The following is a 22,559-nucleotide window of genomic DNA, read 5'->3' as shown; positions in this document are numbered from 1 at the left end:
AGAGACGTTACTGACTCTTTCTAGGTTGGTGGGGTTATGTTGCAGAATGGTGCTTTCTGTGGCATCACAGTGCAGTGGGAACAGAGGCAACCCAATATTTCAAGTGATCTAAAATATTGGAGCTTCAGTATTTTTTGCATGGCTGCTCCTCGTGGCCTAGTTAGTGGAAGGCCTATGGCATTTTTGTCAAGTAAATGCCATTGGCCAAATTCATCCCTTGTGTAACACTATTGAATTCAGAGATGATTTTCCGATAAGAGCCTTATTTGTAGATCACCTTTCAGGCTTCTGTGAGGGGCTTGGGAAAGATCTGCATGATATAAAGTGTCAGAAGGCCTTTACCCAGCTTAAGGCAACACTCATGTCTGACCCTGTGCTAAGGGCCCCAGACTTTAACAAACCATTCCTAGTAACCACAGATGTATCCGAGAGCGTGGTGTAGAAGCAGTTTTAATGTAGGAAAGACCGGATCAAGAATTTCATCCTGTCGTGTTTCTCAGCAAAAAACTGTCTGAGAAGGAAAGCTGCTGGTCAATCAGTGAAAAAGAATGCTATGCCATTGTGTATGCCATGGAAAAGCTACGCCCATATGTTTGGGGACGGTATTTCCAGCTACAAACTGACCATGCTGCGCTAAAGTGGCTTCATACTGCCAAGGCAAACAACAAAAAACTGCTTCAATGGAGTTTAGCTCTCCAAGATTTTGATTTTGAAATTCAACACATTTCAGGAGCTTCTGACATAGTAGCTGATGCACTCTCCCGTGAAAGTTTCCCAGAATCAGCTGGTTAAAAATTGTCCTTGAAATGTGGAAAATCTTGTAGTTTTACATAATTAGTAGTATATGTATAGGTGCTTGTGTTTTATTAATCTGTTTATTCTAAAGTTCTAGGAAGAAATCACCCCCAGTGTGGTTCCACACTGTCTGAGGGGGCGTGTCATAAACAGACAGTTAAGGGTTAATGTCACTTTTACCTGTAAAGGGTTAAGAAGCTCAGTAAACCTGGCTGACACCTGACCAGAGGACCAATAGGGATACAAGATACTTTCAAATCTTGGTGGAGGAAAGTGTTTTGTTTGTGCTCTTTGTGTTGTTGTTGTTCGCTCTTGGGACTAAGAGAGACCAGACGTACATCCAGGTTCTCCAAATCTTTCTGAATCAGTCTCTCATGTTTCAAACTTGTAAGTAATTAGCCAGGCAAGGAGTGTTAGTCTTATTTTTGTTTCCTCAACTTGTAAACGTTTCTGTTTTGCTGGAAGGATTTTACCTCTGTTTGCTGTAACTTTGAACCTAAGGCTAAGGGGGGTCCCTTTGGTCTATAGGAATCTGATCACTCTGTAAAGCATTTTCCATCCTGATTTTACAGAGATAATTTTGACCTTTTTCTTTCTTTAATTAAAAGCTTTCTTTTTAAGAACCTGATTGATTTTTCCTTGTTTTAAGATTCAAGGGGATTGGATCTGGACTCGCCAGGGACTGGTGGGGGGAAAGGAGGGGGATGGTAAATTTCTCCTTGTTTTAAGATCCAAGAGGTTTGGACCTGTATTCACCAGGGAATTGGTGAAGTCCCTCAGGGCAACCCAGGGAGGGAACGAAGTTTTGGGGGAACAAAGAGTGCCCCAGACACTAAAATTCTGGGTGGTGGCAGTATATCAAAGCTAAGCTAGTAATTAGGCTTAAAAGTGTCCATGCAGGTCTCCACATCTGTACCCTAGAGTTCAGAGTGGGGAAAGAAACCTTTACAAGCCTTATTTGTAGATCACTTTTCAGGCTTCCGTGAGGGGCCTGGGAAAGATCTGCATGATATTAAGTTCTAGTTGAACTGAATACTAAACAGTTCTTATAAGTAGTAATCTGCATGCTCAGACAAGACCTGGGTTGAGTTGTCCTACAATGAGATCTTTACTTTCCCATAATTTAAGAACTGTATTACTTCTGGATTTGATTATGGCAGCTGTGAAATGTGCCTAGCATCTTTGTACCATAGAATGGTACAAATATATTGATGTACATTATGTGGGAAGAATTGGGGGGCAAGAGTTCAAAATTGTAGTGAGCGTTATAGCAAGTATTTTAATTGTGACAGTAGGGTTGGGCAAGTAGTGAAGTGATTGGCTGTGCCCTGTGGTGGTGTTCTAGTAAAACAGCACAAGTAAGAACGTGTTAGCCTAGCTATGTAATGTTACACCCAGCTTCAAAACCAAGGGGGAGAGAAATTAATTACATAGAAGAACAAAACAAAGTACACTATCCTGAATCTTTTTAATTAGTTAATGGACTGCAAAAGATTAATGTCTGGGAAGATCTGTCTGGGATCAGGAAAAGAGCATGTGCTGGAAGAACAAGCTAAATGTATATTTAGGTTTTTAACTTCTGCAGTTTTGAACTAGAATGGTTTAAACAGCATTTGACTGAGCCACTTACTGTCTGCAGTTCAGAAAATAATAAATCAAAGAGAAACATTTAATAATTCTTGCATGTAGCTGCCTGACTTAGCTATTACATTTAATCCATCTCTCTACAGTCAAACGTCTTCTAAATTAATAAAATTTACCTAAGATCTTACTCACCCTGGATTCCTGTTTTAGCACTCAATCCTTCAAACGCTTATGTACATTTTTTAATTTTACTACACCTCTACCCCGATATAACGCTGTCCTTGGGAGCCAAAAAATCTTACTGCGTTATAGGTGAAACCACGTTATATAGAACTTGCTTTGATCCGTCGGAGTGCGCAGCCCTGCCCCCCCCGGAGCGCTGTTTTACCGCGTTCTAGCCAAATTTGTGTTATATTGGGTCGCATTATATCGGGCTTGAGGTGTATGGTGAGACCTCACATAGAAACCAATGTAGCTACGCACTTAAGCCCGTGCAAAAATGTTTGTAGGATCTGGGTGTTATGCAGAATGATACTTAAACTATGTGACAGCTATTGAGGTCCTAATTCTGCTGATACTGAGCAGCCCAGTAGGTCCAAAGAAGTAAATTTAAGTGTTTTAACAAAACCTGCCATTTATTATCACCAATCAAATACACTGGACCCTCAATTCTTCAACTGCCTCTATGCAGTTGCCGGGGTTTGCTCTGCAGACTGCAGAGTTAGTTGAAGAAGCAGGGAGCAAAATTGCCCCACGTAGGGTTCTAAGGAAATTGATAAGTCAGTAAGCTTCAATGTTGTATTTTATTTCACTTAATACAGGAGTAACTGGATGAAAATCTGTGGCCCATGTTATACAAGAAGTTAGACTAGATGATGTAATTGTCCTGTCTGGCCTTAAAAATCCATGAATCTTTAAAATTTCAGATACTTTTGATGGGCCTCTTGTCACATATCACTGATAGTGACTGTGTCGCTGATGTGATACTCTCCATGAATGTTGTTCACCATTAAGTAGTCACTTTTCTTAGTTCGCCTTTTTGTTGTGTAGATAGTTGTGAAAAATAATTGGATTCCCTATTCTTTATGATTAATAGTGAATATGAAATTAGGCATAATTATAGAATGAAAAGTGGTTACCATACCTATTAACTTTTTTCCCATCTTTTCTTGTCTGCTGGTAGGCAATGAGTTCATTTAAGACAACTTAGAAATGGCCTTTGCTAAAGCATATTGTTCAGTGTGGAAAATGCTGAGAAAAGATGTCATTTCATAGCAGATTAATCAAACAGCTTCAAAATCCAACGTGAGGATTATGCAGAGGTAAAATAGGCCATCAGTATGCTTTATCTTCCTCCTAAATGTTGACCCCTTAATATTTAACTTCCTGAGCTCTGAAAGCCACTTGGCCTATTGTGGAGACATTGAAAATCTGTTATTTGGGTGCAGATCAGTTTGTTCACAGGAGAAGTCCTATATACCCTTCAATATTTTCTGTTTATTGTGCTCTAGAGAAAATGCTATCCATGATGAGACTGTGCCTGAGTCCACTGTACAGAGTGGCAGCTGTCTGAGGAATGGCAACTTGCAAACCCCAGTGAGTTCATGCTTTCATTATACAAATTGGTAGCCTGTTACACTGAATAAGAGAAAAGTGGATGGGATATTGCATGGCATTGACAATGGGGATAAAGAGCCTCTCACCTCTCGTTCCCTGGCTAGTTTGATCCAAAATTCTGTTGGCATCAGGATTCACAATCAGGTCACTTTGGGATTAGGATTGCCAACTGTGGTTGGACATATTCCTGGAGGTTTCATCAGATGACATAATCTTTAATTAAAGATTAATTCCTGAAGAGTCCAGGACAATCATGCAGGCTTGGCAACCCTCTTTGGGATGTAAGCTTCCTTAAATGCACAGTACGTGCAGCTGACATTAATCTCAATGCAGTGCTTATCCTGCAAGCAAATAGGCAAGTCTCCATGTTTGTTTACCAACCCCCCATTCAGAAATAACTATCATTGTTGCCCCATGCCCTTTCAGAGGCAACCACTTGGCAGCTGCTTACCAGTTACACTCTCCTACTTAAGGATGTTCTTGCAAAAGGAATCTTCACCTGGCATATCCTCTTCTTTATCCCATACCCATACTGCCCTACTTGATAGTTCCTTGCCACTGGCATAGGGTGACCAGATGTCCCTATTTTATAGGGGCAGTCCTGATATTTGGGGCATTTTCTTCTGTAGGCACATATTTCCCCCCCCCCTTTCCGATTTTTCACACTTGCTGTCTGTTCACCGTACACTGGCAGTCAGACAACATTTACACATATCTTCTGTGAAATCCTGGGAAAATGTTGTAATGGGAGTAACAGGCGCATATGGCTAGAGGACAGAATCCTGTACATCTAGGGAGCCTGCATTTGTGTGGATGGCCATTACTTGTCTTATGGTTACACATCTTCTCTTGAATGGTTTTAGAGAGGGAAAAGGAAGGTCCAAGAACAGTGTGCACGCATACGAAGAAATTCTTCCAGGAGCAGGAGAAGGCCAAGCCAGCCGCAGAATGGAGAAGTGGTTGAAGCAGTTACATTGTTTGAAGTGGTCAGCATGGGCAAGAGGGCAATGCAGGTACTTTCAGTTCCTGGACTGAATTGACATTCTACCTGCTGGGAGGGGAAAAACATCTGAAGAATTTCTGGTTTAATTTTGAAATCTGTTGAGTCTTTGTTATCCAGTCAACTTGAAAAATGACACTTGTCTGAAATTTTTTTTGACTACTAGACTTACAAGTAACATGATTACTGTAATTGTGAAAGAAGTGAGTGAGAAAACTTGGGCAGGGATTTCCAGACAAAAGGTGCCTAAAGCCAGGCCCCAGAAGCAATATTTAAACACTTAAAAAGGCATCTGCTTTTTCAAAACCTAATGGTTCCCATTGGCTTCAGTGGAAGCTATTAGGAGCTCAGGGCTTTTGAAAACCAAGCTTCTTAAGTGCCTAAATGTGACTGTAAGAGACTAACTTTAGGCATCCCTTTTAGGAAATCCTGGCTACTATTTCCCCTGCCCTCCCCGTTTGACAGTGTTTTGTAAGTAGTCAGTTTCCCTGTATAGTCAGTAAGTTTCTTCTGTGCTATAGAAATCCTTATGAAATCAAAGAAGTGCTTCCCCCACACCCTTTTTATTTAATATATATTCTGGACTGTAGGCCCGAGTCTTTCAAGGGGCTTTGTGAAAGTGAACCTCTGTTCCCATGAAGAGCCTCATTAACTTCAGTGGGCGACTTCAGGCATAGGGTCCACACAGGTTAATTGTGTTGCAGAATCAGGGCTTTAGGGTCACCACTTTTTAAATTTACATTTAGAGCTGGGCAACTAAACTACATTCTGTTCACTGACCTTAGAAAAAAATTGAAAAAAAATTTGGTTTGGGTTTAACTAAATCTGAAAATTGTGAAATTTTTTTGGCAAATCAAAAAAAAGTCCATTTTGGATCGAAAGACATGTTTGTAGCTTTTTCTTAGAGGTCTAGATTCACAAAATGGGGTGAGAAGGTGGTGGTGCTACTTTCCTTGTAACTTTCAGCCCAGTGTTTATGTCACTCATGTAAGAGACCAGGGTTCAGTTTCTCCCCATCTGATTTGGAGAATGGATTTGAACCTAGATCTCCCATCTCTCAGGTCAGGGCCTGTAGCAGAGTGTGACCGGGGCTCAACCCTCCTTCAGGGAGGGGAGGGGAGCCGAGCCGCGCTGGCTCACCACGCTCTGGCCTTCCGGTTGGGCTGAGCAAACCAGGCCACAGTATACAATTGAGCCCAGGCCCTTGGGCAAGGCGGGGCAACGCACAGTCTGAGCCCAGGCCCTTCAGCAGGGGCTGAGCAGGGAAGGCAACCACGGTAGATGGTCTCCTTAGGCAAAGGGAGGGGGAAGTCTGCCACCCTTAAAGGGGTGGCAGGGGGAACGCCGGCCCTCCCACTCCATTGCGTTCCAGCCCGGGGCCCTAGCAGCGATCAACGCCGCTGACAGTCAGTGGGGGATCCTGACCGAAACACACTGACATGGGCTCAGTGAGTCTGCAGCCAGACGGGAGTCGGCTGCCCCCGGGCCACTCCCAACCTCCCCCTCACTGGGTACCTGCCCTTCACCGGCGTCGTCTTGGGGGTCCCAAACCATGAGTTCCTCAGCAGGCTCGGCGGCGGGAGGTCCAGTCCACTCCTCTAGGTACTGGGGTTTGGACGGTCCGGTCCAGTCCTCCAGGTACCGGGGGTCGGGCGGTCCGGTCCAGTCCTCCACAGGCCGAGTGTCAGAGGGCTCCGCCGGCTGCTCTGGGTACTGGCCCCAGGGAAGGTCAGGCCAGTACCCCTCCGGATACCGGGCGCGGGGTAAGCCGGGCCCAGCGGGAGCTCAGGCCTTAGCGTCTGCCTTTTCTGGCAGCCTCCCCCTAACTGAGGGCTGGGTCCGGGCTTTTGTGCTTCCTGTCCCACCCCTTGACTTCCTGGGGGCGGGGACAGGTGGCGGGGGGCCCTGGACTTCTGGTCCCGCCCCTGGATTTCCGGGGGGCGGGGATAGGCGGCAGGGCCTCCACCCGGGGCCACAGTTTTTCTGGCCTATTCCCTTCAGGAGCGTGGGGGAGGGGGGCTCCCTCGCTACAGGGCCCTACCCATAGAGCTGTGTGGAAGGGGGTCTCAGTCTCTTCTGTTGAAGTTGTTTCACTGAATGCAGTCCCAGGAATAGGGTTTGGACTTGAGTCTTCCACATCCTAAGTAAGAGTCCTCACCACCAGGCTAAAGCATCATTCTCACTCTCCCTAGCCCAGTGACTCTTCATTGTCATTCATACCAGTGGGAATAATTTAACCACTGGAAGAATTTAGCAATGGTGATGGTGGATTCTCCATCACTGGCAATTTTAAAATCAAGATTGGGTTTATTTTAAGGTCAGCGCTAGTTCAAAAGGTATTATTTTGGGAAAGTTTTATGTCCTATGTTACACAGGAGGTCAGACTAGATGGTCACAGTGGTCCCTTCTGGCCTTGGAATGAATGAAATTAAATAAAAGTAAAACTTTTTTCCCTCATCTCTTTCAGTTCAAGTCATCTTAGGTGCTGTCTGTAACAACAGCAGGTGGCAAACTTTAGATAGAAGTATTTTTTTTTTAAAGCTGATGGTTTTTCTTTAATACCAGTGTTTATAGTATATCCTGTCTCTAATGGCTGATACAGTATATGTAAACTTCTCAAATCCATTTTGGTAACCATTTTTGTTTGATATGAATCTTGTAAAATATTTATGATATTGATTAGTGATGGTACCCAACTGCCCTTTTTATTTTCTTTTGTTTATGAAACTCTGAGAAAGAATTTCGATATAAATATTGGGGGTTTTATTGTTTTGAGAGCATCTGTTTTGTTTTGTTCTAGCGTAGGCTGAGTTTGTTCTAGCCTGGCATATAGGGGTGTGTGCAGTTCTGGGAATACTGTTCTAACAGTTTACTTTGCTTCAGAAGGAGTTGCGTGCACACATAATGTTGTGGCTATAACCAAATGGTGGACAACTTATTCTGGATATCTATTTTTTATAACTATTAGTGACAGAATAGTGTAAGACATACTATATTAAGAATTTCCCAGGCTGGAGCATATCACACCTTGTTTAGCCTTTGATCACTGTTTTTTTTTTTTTTTTTCCTTCTGTAATCTGTTTTAGTCTGTGGTGGATGACTGGGTTGAAGCTTATATCCAAGATCGAGATGTGGCACTTCTAGATCTGATCAACTTCTACATTCAGTGCTCAGGCTGTCAAGGTAATTCAGTATCATATAGGTGTGATGTTCCCCTGGTGTTATCTGGACCGGTGATCTGCTAGGTCACTCATTGACTCTGGGAGCCAGCCTTACCCTGCTCTGCTGTGAGACCCCCCACTCCTGGGCTGTTCACGCACAGCCTCTGGTATGTAAGCTGCTTGGATTGTACAACTGAATGACACTAGCCAATATCTCCGGTCCCAGACACAACCCTAGGCATTTCCATCTTGCAGTGTCCAGTTACGCCTGCTGGACGGTGCAAGCTTATGAGTTTGCCAATTTAACAAATAAATTGATGTGCACCTGGCTTGTTATCTCCAGGGGAGTCTCTGACATGCTTCAAACCAAATGCACAGCTTCAGATAGAATAAACAAACAAATGTATTAACTACAAAAGATAGATTTTAAGTAATTATAAGTCAAAGAGCAAGAAGTCAGATTTGGTCAAATGAAATAAAAGCAAAACACATTATAAACTGATCTTAACACTTTCAGTGCCCTTACAAACTTAGATGCTTCTCACCACAGGCTGGCTGGTTGCCCTTCAGCCAGACTCTCCCCTTTGATCAACGCTTCAATCGTTTGCTGGTGGTGTCTGTAGATGGAGGTGGAAGAGAGAGGAAGAGCATGGCAAATGTCTCTCCCTTTTATCATGTTCTTTCTTCCCTCTTGGCTTTGCTCCTCCTTTCAGGGTCAGGTGAGCATTACCTCATCGTAGTCTCTGACTGACCAAGGGAACGGGGGTGATTCACTCAAGAGTTCAACAGATCCTTTTTTGCTGCCTAGGCCAGTGTCCTTTGTTCCTGTGAGGCTGGGCTGGTTTTGTCCCATACATGCCCAGATGAGGTGTGAACTGCCCCTTTTTTCCTAGAGAGTTTTGCCTGGGCTTGTTTTAAGCCATGAGGACACCTTTTCAGCCTCATAACTACATACATGAAATTACAACCTGTAACATAACATTACTATAACAACAATGCTTAGTGCATCATGAGCCTTCTGAAGACACCCAACATGAGAAACTTAGCATTGGATACCACACAATCATATTATAAGGATGGACATGGGGGTGCAAGGTGTTATCCCGAGATACAGAGTGTCACAATAGGCATATCCTTTTGCTGGACAGTTTCCTCTGGACAGAAATTACCTTTATAATAGATCACTTATACAGAAGCAGATTGTTTGCTTTAACAGGCTCTAGTCATATCAAGATTAATGATGGACAAATTCTTCAGCCTTTGGGCACACAAGTCCCCTTAACTTTATTGAGCATTATATGCATATAATGGCTGCAGGTTCAACCTTATTGTGTAACAAGCACTCTAATACTCTGAAACATGTCCACACATCTTTACAGAATCACTGATTTTTGAGAAAAATATTTTTCATGACTGTTTAAATGTTTTGTTGATTTCAGAATACTAGTTTTCACTCACCTAATATTTTCATCTGGGGCTCTGAAAGTACTTTACAAGTACTAGCAAATTGAGTCTCACATTTCAGTTGTTTGAGGAACAATGTGTCTCTCTCTCTTCTGTCTAATTGCTAGTTGATTATGAGTCTAAGTAATAATTATTTCCAAAACAGACATAGAGACACCAACTTCTATTACAGACAACTCGGTAGTTAGTTGGAAGCTTCAGTCATAGATCGGAAGTGAAGAAGAATGCAATGTAGAATATAACTTCTGCTGCTGAAATTTCTCCTTGAGCCATGGACTAATACCCCTGCTCTTATGAAAAGTAACATGGGACCCATGATCATCAATGGATAAGAGTTTCACATCTCATCTGAAATCTAGCACCTTCTGCAGCACAGTTTCGCCTTATACCATATTGAGGTGTTTCTTCAGCCATGATTCGGAGACAATGGTGCCATCCATTTGAAGCACCAACATTACTTTCTGCAGCACCTAGTTGTTCCTTAGTGATCTCCCTTTCAAGTACTGAACTATGTGCACTATGCTTAGTTTCTGTTGCTACGGCTACAGAACAAATGGCAACTTAGTCTGTTTCCCATATCGTCTGGATACACAGGTTGGAATCTTATAGACTTTATTTGCTTCAGTGAACAGAATAAAGTCTGTTCTGTTAAATGGCTTATTAAGCATCTCTGTCATAAAATCTTGCCAACACAGGAATTTAAGGTATACAAGTGGGTGAACAAACAGAAATTGGTGTCAGTTTGACACCAAACTGAACCTGCCCCTCTGCTGAAGCTGAATGTTGGTGCACTGTTATCAGCTGCAAATAACCTATTTATTTGTCAACATGCACTAATGCAAAAACAAGTAGAACAGTTTGGGTTACTTTTTTTGGCACTTACGGATTTAGGTCAAAGCCGCTACTATAGTATGGACTTTATTATTTTTGAAATTTTAATGTATGGTATGGCAAAATATTTCCATTTAATTACCAAATATTACAATTTCATCAATCTAGGAATGGTGACGGCTGAGATGTTCCAAAGTTTGTGCAACAGTGATATAATGCAAAAAATGACGGAGACATTTGATGAGGTAATTGCAACATGAAACGATGACTTCATATGGCCCATTTGAATAAGCAATAACTGTTAATATAAAAATTGGATAGTACTGTTCGTTGTCTAGTACCTCTCTCTCGCTCATTGAAGCCTACATTCCCTCTTTCTTCCCCTGTGGGAAAGGTTTTATGCACATCTGGAATGAGAAGCAGTCGCTGAAACAGAGAGTATTCCTGTCTTCAGTGTTTTCATAATACTTCCCTGCGTCCTTGCCAGGTCTTGCATCTAGCTCTTTTTCAGTAAAAAAATAAAATAAATTGTGGGCATAGCATAGTATTTTTCCTCTTTAGATGTTCTACTAATGATAAATACAGTCTGGCATGGCTGTGGGTAACATGATGCTTTGGTACCTCATTGATAGGTGCCTTTAAAAATACATAATGTGGATGAATGGGAAGCTGCTGTTGAAACTGAAACTAGTTGTCAGTTGGAACTTAAACTGTTTTCCCTTCCCATTTTGTTGATATCAATTTACATTGCTGTTCTTTTGATGTGAGAGCAATAATAATATGCATTAATGATGTCCAATCATGGTCCAGAAAGGATATTCTATTCCCTGAAGTTTATTAGAAAAACCGTATCTTTAAAGTGCCACCTTCACCCCTCACTCTTGCCTGGCTTATGAGGCCAACCTCCACTCTCTCTTGCCACTTATCTCACAGTCCTCGAGTGCCTTTTTCCATGCTTGCTCTCTGAATTAGTGTGCTACCCTCATCTTATTCGTATCCCTCGTTAAGCCCCTGCTCTGAGATACCAGTAAACTGAAAATTCTGACTTTTTCCATCTTGGATTTGAGAGCTTTTACTGTCCTGGAGTGAATACTGTGCTTTACTTTATAATAACCCTGATCTGGCAAACACCTAGGCCACGCCTACAAGAGGAACTCTTTACCGATATAGGAATACCAGTATTCTGTACTGTCAGAACACTCCTAGTTTTGTGCAGTTATACCAGCAAAGCTGCACTTTGCACTAATATAGTAATCCCCAACCCCCTTCAGGTGAAACATGCTATACTAGTAAAAGCACAGCTTTGCATTATAGCAACATCTATGACAGAATGACAAAGAGTACTGTGGCACCTTATAGACTAACAGATGTATTGGAGTATAAGCTTTCATAGGTGAATACCCACGTCGTCAGATGCATGGCAGAGGCTTCTGCTGGCACAGCGGTATTGGGGATCACACTTCTTCACACCCCGACTGACATAGCTTTGCCATGTGAAGTCTGTAGTGTACCTATGGCATTACACATATGTTTATCTTTGCTACCTTGAGTAGTCCCATTGAAATGGAGAAAATATTTCAACGTGATAACACATCTGAGGACGAGGACAATGTTAAGCAATTTGTTAAATCACTGAAATGATGGGACTACTAGTGGTAGTAAAGTTAAGCATGTGAGCAAGTGTTTGCAGGATTAGGGCAAAAATGCTCACTTTCTCTTGCCAGCAAAGTGCTCGGGGGCTGCCCAGCAACTTCAAAATACAGTGTGATTTGAAAACATTAAAACAAGTTTAAACCATTTCAGATCCACCACAGATGTGCTTTTCAGCGCAATTTGAAATGCACAATAGTCAATGAGGGTTTTGCCTTATCTAAAGGACATTGGAATCCAGAGTGTGGTGAATTTTCAAAATTTAATTTAGCTGTATTTTTAAAGATGATAATCCCCAAAGAATGCCTAAATTCATGTGAAACTGGGATTGACTGATAAAGCTGTTAGGTTTTTGAAATATGGCTTGCCTTGACTTGAAAACGTGAGCATATTTGCCTACCCTTGAATTGGGACATCTCCTGGGGGTCAGCTATTTCACAATAGCAAATAATTGAATGTTGCAGATTGATATATATTTAAATTTCTAAGGGAGAAGCAGATGCTGTCTCTCAGAATAAACAGTAAAGATTATAGCTTGCACACTTCAGTACATGATGTTTAAATGAAACTTGGCACTGACTACTTGTTATTACAAGAGTACCAGTTTTTAAATAAAAACTGCATTTGTCTTTTACTGAAGTACACGTTGGTTTTAGCTAAAAACAAGCCAGATAAAAGGGGATTAGGTTGTGTGCATGTGTGTGAGATGTGTACAGTCTCAAGTTTAAATGATATCTTAAAACATGATACACAATTGGTACTTTTATGTATGTAAAATCTTTCAGAGTCACTTATTCAGTTTCATCAAAAGCTTTTATAATGTTGTCTCTTGCATTCTAGGAAACAGGATTGCAATACAAGAAATTTATGGCCTATCCCTGGATTCTGACTGTTACTTGGCCAGTGGACATGGTAAATAGCTGCATTTCTTGAATATCCTTGAAGTAAAGATTTCAAATGCTGCATATATGTGAAAATTGTACTTAATGGTGCAGTCCAGTGGTACAGTGGTGAAAATCAAGTGCAGTGTTGTTGGCTGTGTGACTGCAGCATTGCTTTAAATAAATAAATGTTCTTGATGTATGATGGACCCCATTCAGCAAGAACCTGAGCACACAATGGCTTCACAAGAGTTGAAAGTGCCCCGTACCTTGCAGGACTGAGCCCTATGTGAGATACAGTAGGCATATGATGTTCAAACGTTTGTTTGAATGGAATGTGTTGATCTAGAACAATATCAACTGTGCTTTCTTCCATCACCCCACTAGCCTACTTGGCTTTACTTATGTGTGTGTTCTTCCCATGCACACCTTTAAAATTTTTTTTCTTTAGATAATATTTTGGAAGGGCCACTGTCAAGTGAAATTTGGCTCAAAGTTTAAGTTTCGTTAAAATAATCTTTTACAAAATTGAAGACTAATAGATTTCTGCAACTTTAAAAAGAAAATTGCAGTAGGATGTATAAAAACAAAAACTATTTATCTTCAGTGTTTGATATCAGAAATAGCTTGCGGCATTGTGCTATATATGTTGTTGTAATGTGCCCATCGGCATAGTGACATGTACACAGATATTAGCAATTCCATCTCAAAGGACCAGGCCCTCCATCATCTGTACCTCTTTCTTAGAATTGGTTTTCTTGTTATGTCTCCAGGAAAGATGGTTGTTCAGCAAAGGCTTGCATGCACTGTATGCAGAAAGTCTCACATAGTATCCTAACCATGGCATGATTTGTGTTTCTCTGCTCTGCAATGGTAGAGTTCCATAATAGATTGCTACGCCCCTGAGAGTTTTACTCTCTATTAACCACAGTGTCCCTCTTGACTGCAACTATCTACTGGATTGTGGGAAGAATCTGTGACAATCTGTACTCAACGTTCACTACTTTATAGGATTATGATATATTGTGTACAAAGTATGCTCTGTAAGGTATAATTTCAAAAATTTATAATCTGCTAAATATTATTGTCCTATTGAAATGTGTGTAAAATTATGAGATTTTGCTATATGATTGTTACTGAAATATGTTGTTTTTCTGGGTAATGCCCACAAACCATTTTCTCAGAGACAAAGATCCACTGGCATGCCAGCAAGCTGTTAAAAAGCTATGACCTACTTAACTGGCCATTCACCAGCTGGGGAGAAGGTATAAACAAGAAACTTACATTTCATCTCAGAGATGGTACAAATCTTATATACACAGAGTACTGTGTGTCTGCACTCTGGCTGGGGGAGAGGAGGTAAATCCTCAAAGAGAGGAGGCTAAAAAAATAAGAAACCGTGACTCCCACATCACCTCTTCCCCTCCATCTCTACTGATGATAGCTAGATCACTTGAAAGACAAAAGAAGCATTATTGCACTCTGGGGAATGTCACAGTGAGTTCTAAGATGGTCAGGCTGCAGCCCATTGACGTGTTAAAGGTTAGCATCAGGACATTCTAGAACATGAGTACCTCCATGTGGCACTGATGGGAATCTCACTTGAAACCAAAGTGAAATTGACATTTCTTCACTGTTTCAGGTGGGAGAAATGCAGGTAGTAAACCAGCAGCACAAATGAAAAGTAAACGAGACATTCAGTTTTTATAATTATTTTTTCCTCTAATAAAGGACAATGGAGACTATCCACTCATCAGACCGGGACCCTACTGGAAGAAGTTCAAGGCCAATTTCTGCGAGTTCACTGCGGTGCTAATCCAGCAGTGCCAGTACAGCATCCTTTATGACAGTTACTTGATGGACACTATCATCTCACTGCTTACAGGGCTAGCAGACTCCAGGGTCAGAGCATTCAGGCACACCAGCACTTTAGCAGGTAAATCCAACTCACGTTGCTGTCACAGTTTGCATCAGAGACTGTTGGTTTTGGTGACTCGTGCGTTTACAAAATGGATCAAACGTAAAAAGGACTGTAAGCTTTCCAAGGCAGGAATTGTTTTCCTTTGTACATTAACAGTGCTTAGCACGTTATGGATGTTGCTGTAGTATTAATAATCTCCTTCTGCATATATGTGTTGTTAGAGGGCTTTCCCTTCACCCTCTCCCTTGGTTCTTGTCACACAGACAGAAAGCAGAAGACAGTAAGTCTGAGGTGCAGGCAGTGCGATGTTTGTTGGGGTTAGTTTCAAGCAAGCACATCCATAGCTCTACATGCTGGCAGAGTCTGGTTCTCAGTGTTCCATTCCCAGCTCTGACACCACAGAGCATTTACCTCATGTCCCCCTTCCCAGCTCTGACGCTACAGATCCTTGCCTGTGTCTCATTCCCATTCCCTATTCCCACCTCCTCCTCCTTAGCAGGCCCAAATATACCTGCAGTGCGCACCCACAGTCCACCCCTTACAATTTATGGTAATATGCCATTTTGGGGGGGTTGCGGGTCTGTGGTCTTCGACCCACCTCTTTTGTATCCCATGGGAGGGATGAGGAGTGAGATTGTGCTACGATCAGGGACAGGCATTTCTTTTATCTTTTAGTGTTTTATACCTTTTCCCCCATCCCCCTTTGACCCTCCCAACTGGTCGTGTAACCTTGCCTTAAAATAGGGGTTTAAACAATCTTAAAGTGTGCTCTTGAGTAACACGTTAACTGCTCTTATCTGTTCCCATTGTACTAACAAACCCATCTGGCTAGGTGAAAGCAACATACACAGTCTTTGTCCTTTGTTTACACATATTAGTATAAAATATAAAAGTATTAAAGGTCAAACCCAAAATTCTATCCAAGTCTAACAAACAAGCCTATATACTAGCATGTGTGAATGTAATTTGGAAGCACTGGACATAGTAGGTATCCTGTTGGCTTTAAGAAAAGGAGAGATATTTAAAATACATTCAAGAGTATCTCCGGCACCCCAAAATTCTTGCTTGAAGAGGAAGCTTGGAATGTAGATTATTGGTAAAGTAGATCAGTTACATTTTAATATTTAGCAAAATCTTTTGTAACAGCTGAGATAATTAATTTAATTTCAGAATTCTGCTGTGTACTGGAAGTTATACATAAGCAGTAGCTGCTTTTCACTGTTAGTTTTCTGTCACTAAGTTTCATTACACACCCACTGAGTGAATATAATTAGTGTAAAAGAGAAGATCTTAAAACTTATAAGGCCTGTCCTAAGAAACGTGTCATTCAAGAGGTTTTTTATGATACCGCTACTAAACCGAATACCTTTGTAGTTTGCTTACCTTGCAGAGCATGACAGTCTCTAAGTGAGTTTATACTTTTTAAAAAGCCAACAATTGGTCACAGCACAGCGCCTTTCCCCTTTTTTTGCCTTTGCCATCCCTGCACACTGACAAAATGGAAATCTAGCTGTTGGTCTGAATCTACAAAAGTAGACACACTTTGTACTGTTTCATAAAGACCATCAGACTCTGGCTCACATGGTCTTGAACTCTTGCACTGATTTCGCTATATTTCTTCACATCTGAGGAAGGCACTTATCCTATAACTCTAGTTGTTGTCCAAAATTAAGGAGGAAATCTGCAACATGCAACATCACCTAGACCAAAGAAGTGTATCACCAGGAGTAGAATAAAACACCTTCTGACAACCCTTTTGTTTCAAAACCAAGTAGTAAATTTAAATGAAATATTACCCCAACATCTGTCTTTTTGCTGCTCCTACCTTGGATTGTGATCTTACAACCTAAGCAGGGTTGGGGTTGACCAGTACACTTGTGTGTTTTAACATGTTGAATATACTTACGTGGTTTCTTTTCCTTTTCAGCGGTGAAGCTTCTGACAGCACTTGTAAGAGTAAATCTAAATCTTGATGTCAGCAAACGTAACGCTGAAAGGCTGTATCAAGTGGAGAAGAACAGGATTTCTGTCAAGAGGACCAATCAGAGACTGGATCAGTTAGAGAGAAAAAGGAAAGAGGTGGGTCAGGTTTGTTATTTGGGTTGGGTGAAGATGTAGTAGTAGAGGTGGCTCTTTTCTGGCTGCTGACTTACACATGTTTTTTCTGACACTTCTGAAATAGGGGGAGGTGGTATTTGCTAAGCATCAATGATAGATTGCAAAGCAGTTCTCACTTACAGGTTCGGTGCTACACTGACAAGCACTCCAGACATGCCACACTCAACTGATCTGCGTATTACTACTTGCTGTAGCCATTATGCAGCAGTAGAGTGCGTAGTATTCTTTGAAGTCTCTGTTTTGATGATAGCCTCTCAAAATTGGGGCTGTGGCTAGCTGGTGAATTGGCATCTCTTTTATGCCTGTCTGGTAATTTTTTCGTGTCTTTTCATTCACATACATGCACACACAAAACTGGGCTCCCACAAACCATGAGTCAAATGCTTTGGTCTTTGCCCAGATTGTACTCTGGAATTTGACCAAAGATACTGGAATTTGTTACTGTATGAACACAGGATTCTTAAAATGCAATGTGACGGCAATTTAAACTATGGCTCATCTCTCCCCTGCTGCCCAGACTCCATTATTCCTTCCCTGTCAGCCAGACAGCCTCTTGTGACTCTCCTGCTGTCCAAGCAGCATCCTGCACCATGGAAAATTATCTTTTAGGTGCTGGCATAGTTTCTTGCTGCACAAATGTGAGAGAGTGTCCCTGCCCCAATGAGCTTGCAACCAAGTAACTCGGATGTAATCTTTGAACTACCTCATGGGTATAATTGTTGTATTTGTAAGAAGAGGCAAATGGTGAAAGGTGGCTGGGTAGGACAGGAGAGACAGACCAGGGCAAGTGTTAGCTTTCTAATCCTGGTCTCTTGGGCAATTCAGAGGGAAGGATGGTGGGGTGGGAAGTTACTTGTCACCTTCATGGTATCTTTATTACAGAAATGATAGATTATGACTAAATGATCTATTGTCTCTGAAGACCTCTACCATGTTTTCAGGGCTTGGTAAAGGTACACACTGGACTACTTCATCCAGAGGTATTCTGAGGGTTTCCCAGCTTCTGACTTTTCTTCTACCACATGTCCAAGTATATTTGTAGTGCAGCTTTGCCACGGTTCGTCCCTCAGCGGGGCTGTGCGGTATCCCATCGCCTCGCTCTAGCTCGCCTTCTGTTGGCTTTGCGGTTGTGGGAAATAACTCACACTTGGTTAGGGGCTCAGGCCTTTGGAGCGGGGCTGAGTCGATAGTCAAATGGGGGCCCAGGCCCTAGGTCAGTGCGGGGCAGCCAGGAAACAGTCAGAGACTCAGGCCCTTAGGCAGACTGAGTCAGCAGTTCAATAGCAGCCCAGGCCGTAGGTGAGGATGGGGCAGCAACCAAACGGTCAAGGACTCAGGCCTTTAAGCAGGGACTGAGTCAATAGTTCAATAGCAGGAGGTACTAGCCTCTCCAGGCCAGGGAGAAGCGGGAGTCTGCCACCCAAGGAGTAGGTGGCAGGGGGGACGCAGGCCCTCTGACTCCACTGCGTCCCGGCCCGGGGCCCTAGCGGCAGCAAAGACTCGCTGCTGTCAGTGGGGATCCTGGCCGCAACACACTGACATAGGTTCAGGCAGTGCTGCAGCCAGACTGGGGTTGGCTGCCCCCGGGCTACTTCCACACTCCCCCTCGTAGGGTACCTGGGTCGTGCTAGCATCCTCGGCTGTCTCGAACACCATCGGTTCCTCTGGGTACGTGGCGAAGGGCAGGCTCGGCTCCTCCTCGAGGTAGCTGGCATGGGGCAGGCTCGGCTCCTCCTCGGGGTAGCTGGCACGGGGCAGGCTCGGCCAGTCCTCCTCGGGGTAGCTGGCACGGGGCAAGCTTGGCCAGTCCTCCTTGGGGTAGCGGGCACGGGGCAGGCTCGACCAGTCCTCCTCGGGGTAGCAGGCATGAGGTAGGTTCGGCTGGTTGGATGCAAGCTCAGGCCGGCCATGGCCTGCTGCTGTCACCCAAGAGGGAGCTCGGTCGCAGGCGTCTGGTCTCTCCGGCGGCTGGTTCTCTACTGAGCTCTGCAGGTGAGCTTTTATACTTCGGATCTGTGCTGTGACCTCTGAGGGGCGGGCGCAGGGCTCAGTGGCTCCGCCCACGTTCATGTTAGGGGAGTTCCGTCCCTCAGCACCACCCACCGCCTCGCTACAATATTACAAAGACAACTTAGACCTGCAAATGCAAACCAGTTGTGTAATGGCATGTATTATTCTGTGTATTGCTAGAACCAGGTTCTTTTCCTCAACCAATATATTACATGTAATGTCTTAGTACTTGGATTCATAGCTGAAATCCAATGACATTTCTTTTTGATGTAGCTGCGCCAAATCAAATCCCTAATGTAGACAGGCTCATTTTTTTTGCACTGATGAATTGTGCAAACATTAGGGGTTTGCACCCAGTGTAACAATGTGAATGTGGTTACCTTGGTATGAATTTCCTGTAATATAAAGGGGTGATTTGTCATATTCCGTACTTGAAACATTCAATTTTTTTGGTATTTTCAGTATGAACAGAAACCGCTGGAAATAGAGAATATGATGAATGCTATTTTCAAAGGGACATTCTTACAGAGATATCGGTAAGAATATTTATCATTGAGTTGCTTTTGAAATAGCACCCACAAGCCTTAATCAAGACTGACTTCTGGTGTGCTGCATATTGTACTAACACATAAGAGCCCACTGTCCCTTCCCTGATGGGTTGACAATCTAACTTCCCTTGCTGAAAAAAAGAATAGAAAGGAATAAAAATAAGTCTGTACAGCGTACATGCATCCCATAAGAAAATCCCATGCAAAGTGTCCAGGTTAAAATCAAGAAGAATATCTAAGGGTCAGTGAAATTTGTTCTGAAAAAGCACATAATACTGAATTATTTGAAAGAACCCATCTAGGCTTAGAAAGTAACCCCTTTATTATGTACACTCATTCTCCACTGCTTTGTTTGCTTCTTCCTCCTGGCTACAGAGTAATAAGTTTATGGTTGAAAGGCCTTCCAGACCCTCAAAATAATTGTAATATGGAATTTGTGTAGTTAACAGGGTTTTTCAAACACTAACAAATTCTTTGTAGAGGATTTGAAGATTAAAGATGTGTTTAAAAGTTACTGAATGGATACTTAAGATGCTACTCAGGATTGCATGTATATCTACAACTCTTGATCTCCTGCTGGAAAAAGCAGATAATTAACCTGATATCTTTTGGGTATTTATAAATGTGTTTAACACAGTTTTGTAATTTTACAGTGATGTGATTCCTGAGATCAGGGCTATCTGCATTGAAGAAATTGGCAGCTGGATGAAAATGTACCCTGATACATTCTTAAATGATAGTTACTTGAAATATATTGGATGGATGCTTTATGATAAGGTGAGGATTTTCTCCTCCTCCTCCTCCCTTTATCTCCCATAGAAGGAGAGTTACTTCAAGATTTTAAAAATTATTCTAAAAGTTAAAAAAAATTTAGAGTTACATATTCTTTAATGAACAAAAAGTCTCCCTCCTCCAATACTATGTTTTGTTTAAAACTCATCTAAGTAATAGAGAGCACTTACTTTTATCTGTCCTAAGTACAAAGCTGTGTGGAAGTGTGTGGCACAGATCCATGGTGTGTGTATATATAGCTTTGCTGGTTGTATATATATGTGACCTCGAGCAATGTTTTACTTTATTGAGTAGATTGACTGTGAAACCTATCCTTGCTAAGTGGTGACATGGAATACATCCTCTATGAGTATGTACAATTTTAGAGGTAGGGTAAACTGTCTTAAGATTGACAATTATGACTTTGTTAAATTATATTATTTCATAGAGAGAGACAATAATACTCTTTATTTCTGAACTGGAAAACAAGTAGAGCTATAAGAACATTTGGAGAATATTATTTAAAATCTCAACTATTTTGTTATAGTTCAGTTTCTTTTAATTACCTCTTACATTCTTAAAATCTTCCAGATAATCTTTTCTTTCCCCCTCACTCTCAAGGCCCTTGTCCTCTTCTGTTTAGCAGTTTTCCTGTTTTAGAGCAGAGATGAACGTAGTATGTCCAATTTTTTATAAAGTTAACCTATAAACATATTTTTCTAAAATTTACCAGTGTGGGCTTAATAGCTGGCAGAGGCACTGTTTGCTGTGAATGGTTTATTACTGGGAATGGTACTTTACTTTTGTAGGGCATCTTTTAAAATAAATAAAATGAGTTTATATAGCTGCTGTATAAATGCCAAGATGTCTTTTCTTTTGCATCAGGGTTATATACGATGACGCATAGTTCTTTGAATAGAATTTTAGTTAACTGCAAAGCCAGCAGAGGGCGCACAAATCACGTTGTTTATGTTTCATGCTATAACTGTACAGTACAAGCAGTGGTTAAACGTCTTTAAAAGGAAACTAACTTACCAATAACAACCTCCTCTCCCACAAAGACTTCTAGGGCGCATTTAAATTGCAGGATTCTTTTGGCAGCATGTAGTATATATACCCCCATAACCCTTCTTCCTTGGATATACACAGCAGAGTGAGTAAATGGTGAGATGTGGATTAAGTCAGTAGAATAAAGACATGCCTGAACGGTGTGGGTATGAAGCTGAGTACGTGCCCTATACGTTCTCTACTGGCCCAAGCTCTGCCTTCCATTTACATTGCTTTCTTAGCAGAGTAGTGTCCTGCTGCTGCAGACTTTCTCCTTCTCAGCAGAAGACTCTGATAGTGAGGAAAGGCTATGCCAGCTCCCTGCTGCTGAAGCCCTGCTCCACAGAGAGGCCGAAGGGCAGTGGGGAAAAGGCTCAGCCTTTCCTCATTGTCTCCCCTTGCCAAAGCCTTACCTCACCATAGTGAAAGTGTCTGGCAGCGGGGAGCAGCTGAAGCCTTTCCCTGCTGCCTCCCCTCTGCTGGATCTGTTCTCTGACATGTGTAGCATAGCAACACACTGCAGTGTGGACACTTTCCACTGCGGCGTGTAGCTAAGTGTGTGCTACAGGGCACTGAAGGTGGTATGTAGTGTAGGTGTAGCCATGGAGTCTAGAGAAGTTTCTTAGATCAGATCACAGCAACTTTTTAAGGTATGGCCAGTTAAGAGATCTTTCAGATTACAAACATAGAATTTCTATTTTTTCCTTAGAATTGCTGTCAGTGCAGTATGATATGAAAATTATAGAAATTTGGTGTCTTTGGCTAGAGCATACAACCCATCTGCTGTCTTTTACCGGAGTCTGGAAACAGCTGCTTTAAAAAAAAAAGAAGAAAAAAGAAAATGCTTACTTGTTAACTGGAAGCAATCATGCAGCAAAAACTAAGTGAGATAAAATGAGAAGGCCTCTGGATTTCATCTCCATCCAGTTGACTATTTACAATACCAATATTGCATTGCGGTACTGGCTTTAAAAACCATATTGCAAGCTATTCCTTCCCATTTTTGTGGGGGAGGGTGTACCCAGATCAGCGTCATTTGGGAATATAGTTCCAGAGACATTTGCCAAATAATTTTAGGGCCCAAGTTTGAGCAACCACAAAATTGTTTTAAACTACAGGAAAATGTAGCCCAGATGACCTGTGGCATTCTAAATATAGACC

General features: G+C 42.1%; 1 protein-coding gene across 5 annotated transcripts in view; it reads left to right on the top strand.

The window, feature by feature from the left end:
- Window positions 1-22,559, top strand: part of LOC116830156 (cohesin subunit SA-2-like) — a 104,721-nt gene that overhangs the window by 11,792 nt on the left and 70,370 nt on the right. For 4 of the 5 annotated variants that reach the window (XM_032789436.2, XM_075060795.1, XM_032789437.2 and 1 more), the window contains 9 exons: window positions 3,891-3,975; window positions 4,860-5,009; window positions 8,083-8,179; window positions 10,621-10,697; window positions 12,943-13,014; window positions 14,715-14,919; window positions 16,832-16,983; window positions 19,495-19,568; window positions 20,234-20,357. In XM_032789436.2, the coding sequence (XP_032645327.1) occupies window positions 3,891-3,975; window positions 4,860-5,009; window positions 8,083-8,179; window positions 10,621-10,697; window positions 12,943-13,014; window positions 14,715-14,919; window positions 16,832-16,983; window positions 19,495-19,568; window positions 20,234-20,357 (1,036 nt within the window). Of the gene's footprint in view, window positions 1-3,890; window positions 3,976-4,859; window positions 5,010-8,082; window positions 8,180-8,707; window positions 8,877-10,620; window positions 10,698-12,942; window positions 13,015-14,714; window positions 14,920-16,831; window positions 16,984-19,494; window positions 19,569-20,233; window positions 20,358-22,559 lie in introns of those variants that run through there. The other variant, XM_032789443.2, reaches the window with a different exon arrangement.

Source organism: Chelonoidis abingdonii, chromosome 1, assembly GCF_003597395.2.
Source record: "Chelonoidis abingdonii isolate Lonesome George chromosome 1, CheloAbing_2.0, whole genome shotgun sequence".
NCBI classification, from domain to species: domain Eukaryota; kingdom Metazoa; phylum Chordata; order Testudines; family Testudinidae; genus Chelonoidis; species Chelonoidis abingdonii.
Note: the sequence above shows the minus strand (reverse complement) of the source record. Positions and strands in the feature narration are given on the sequence as shown.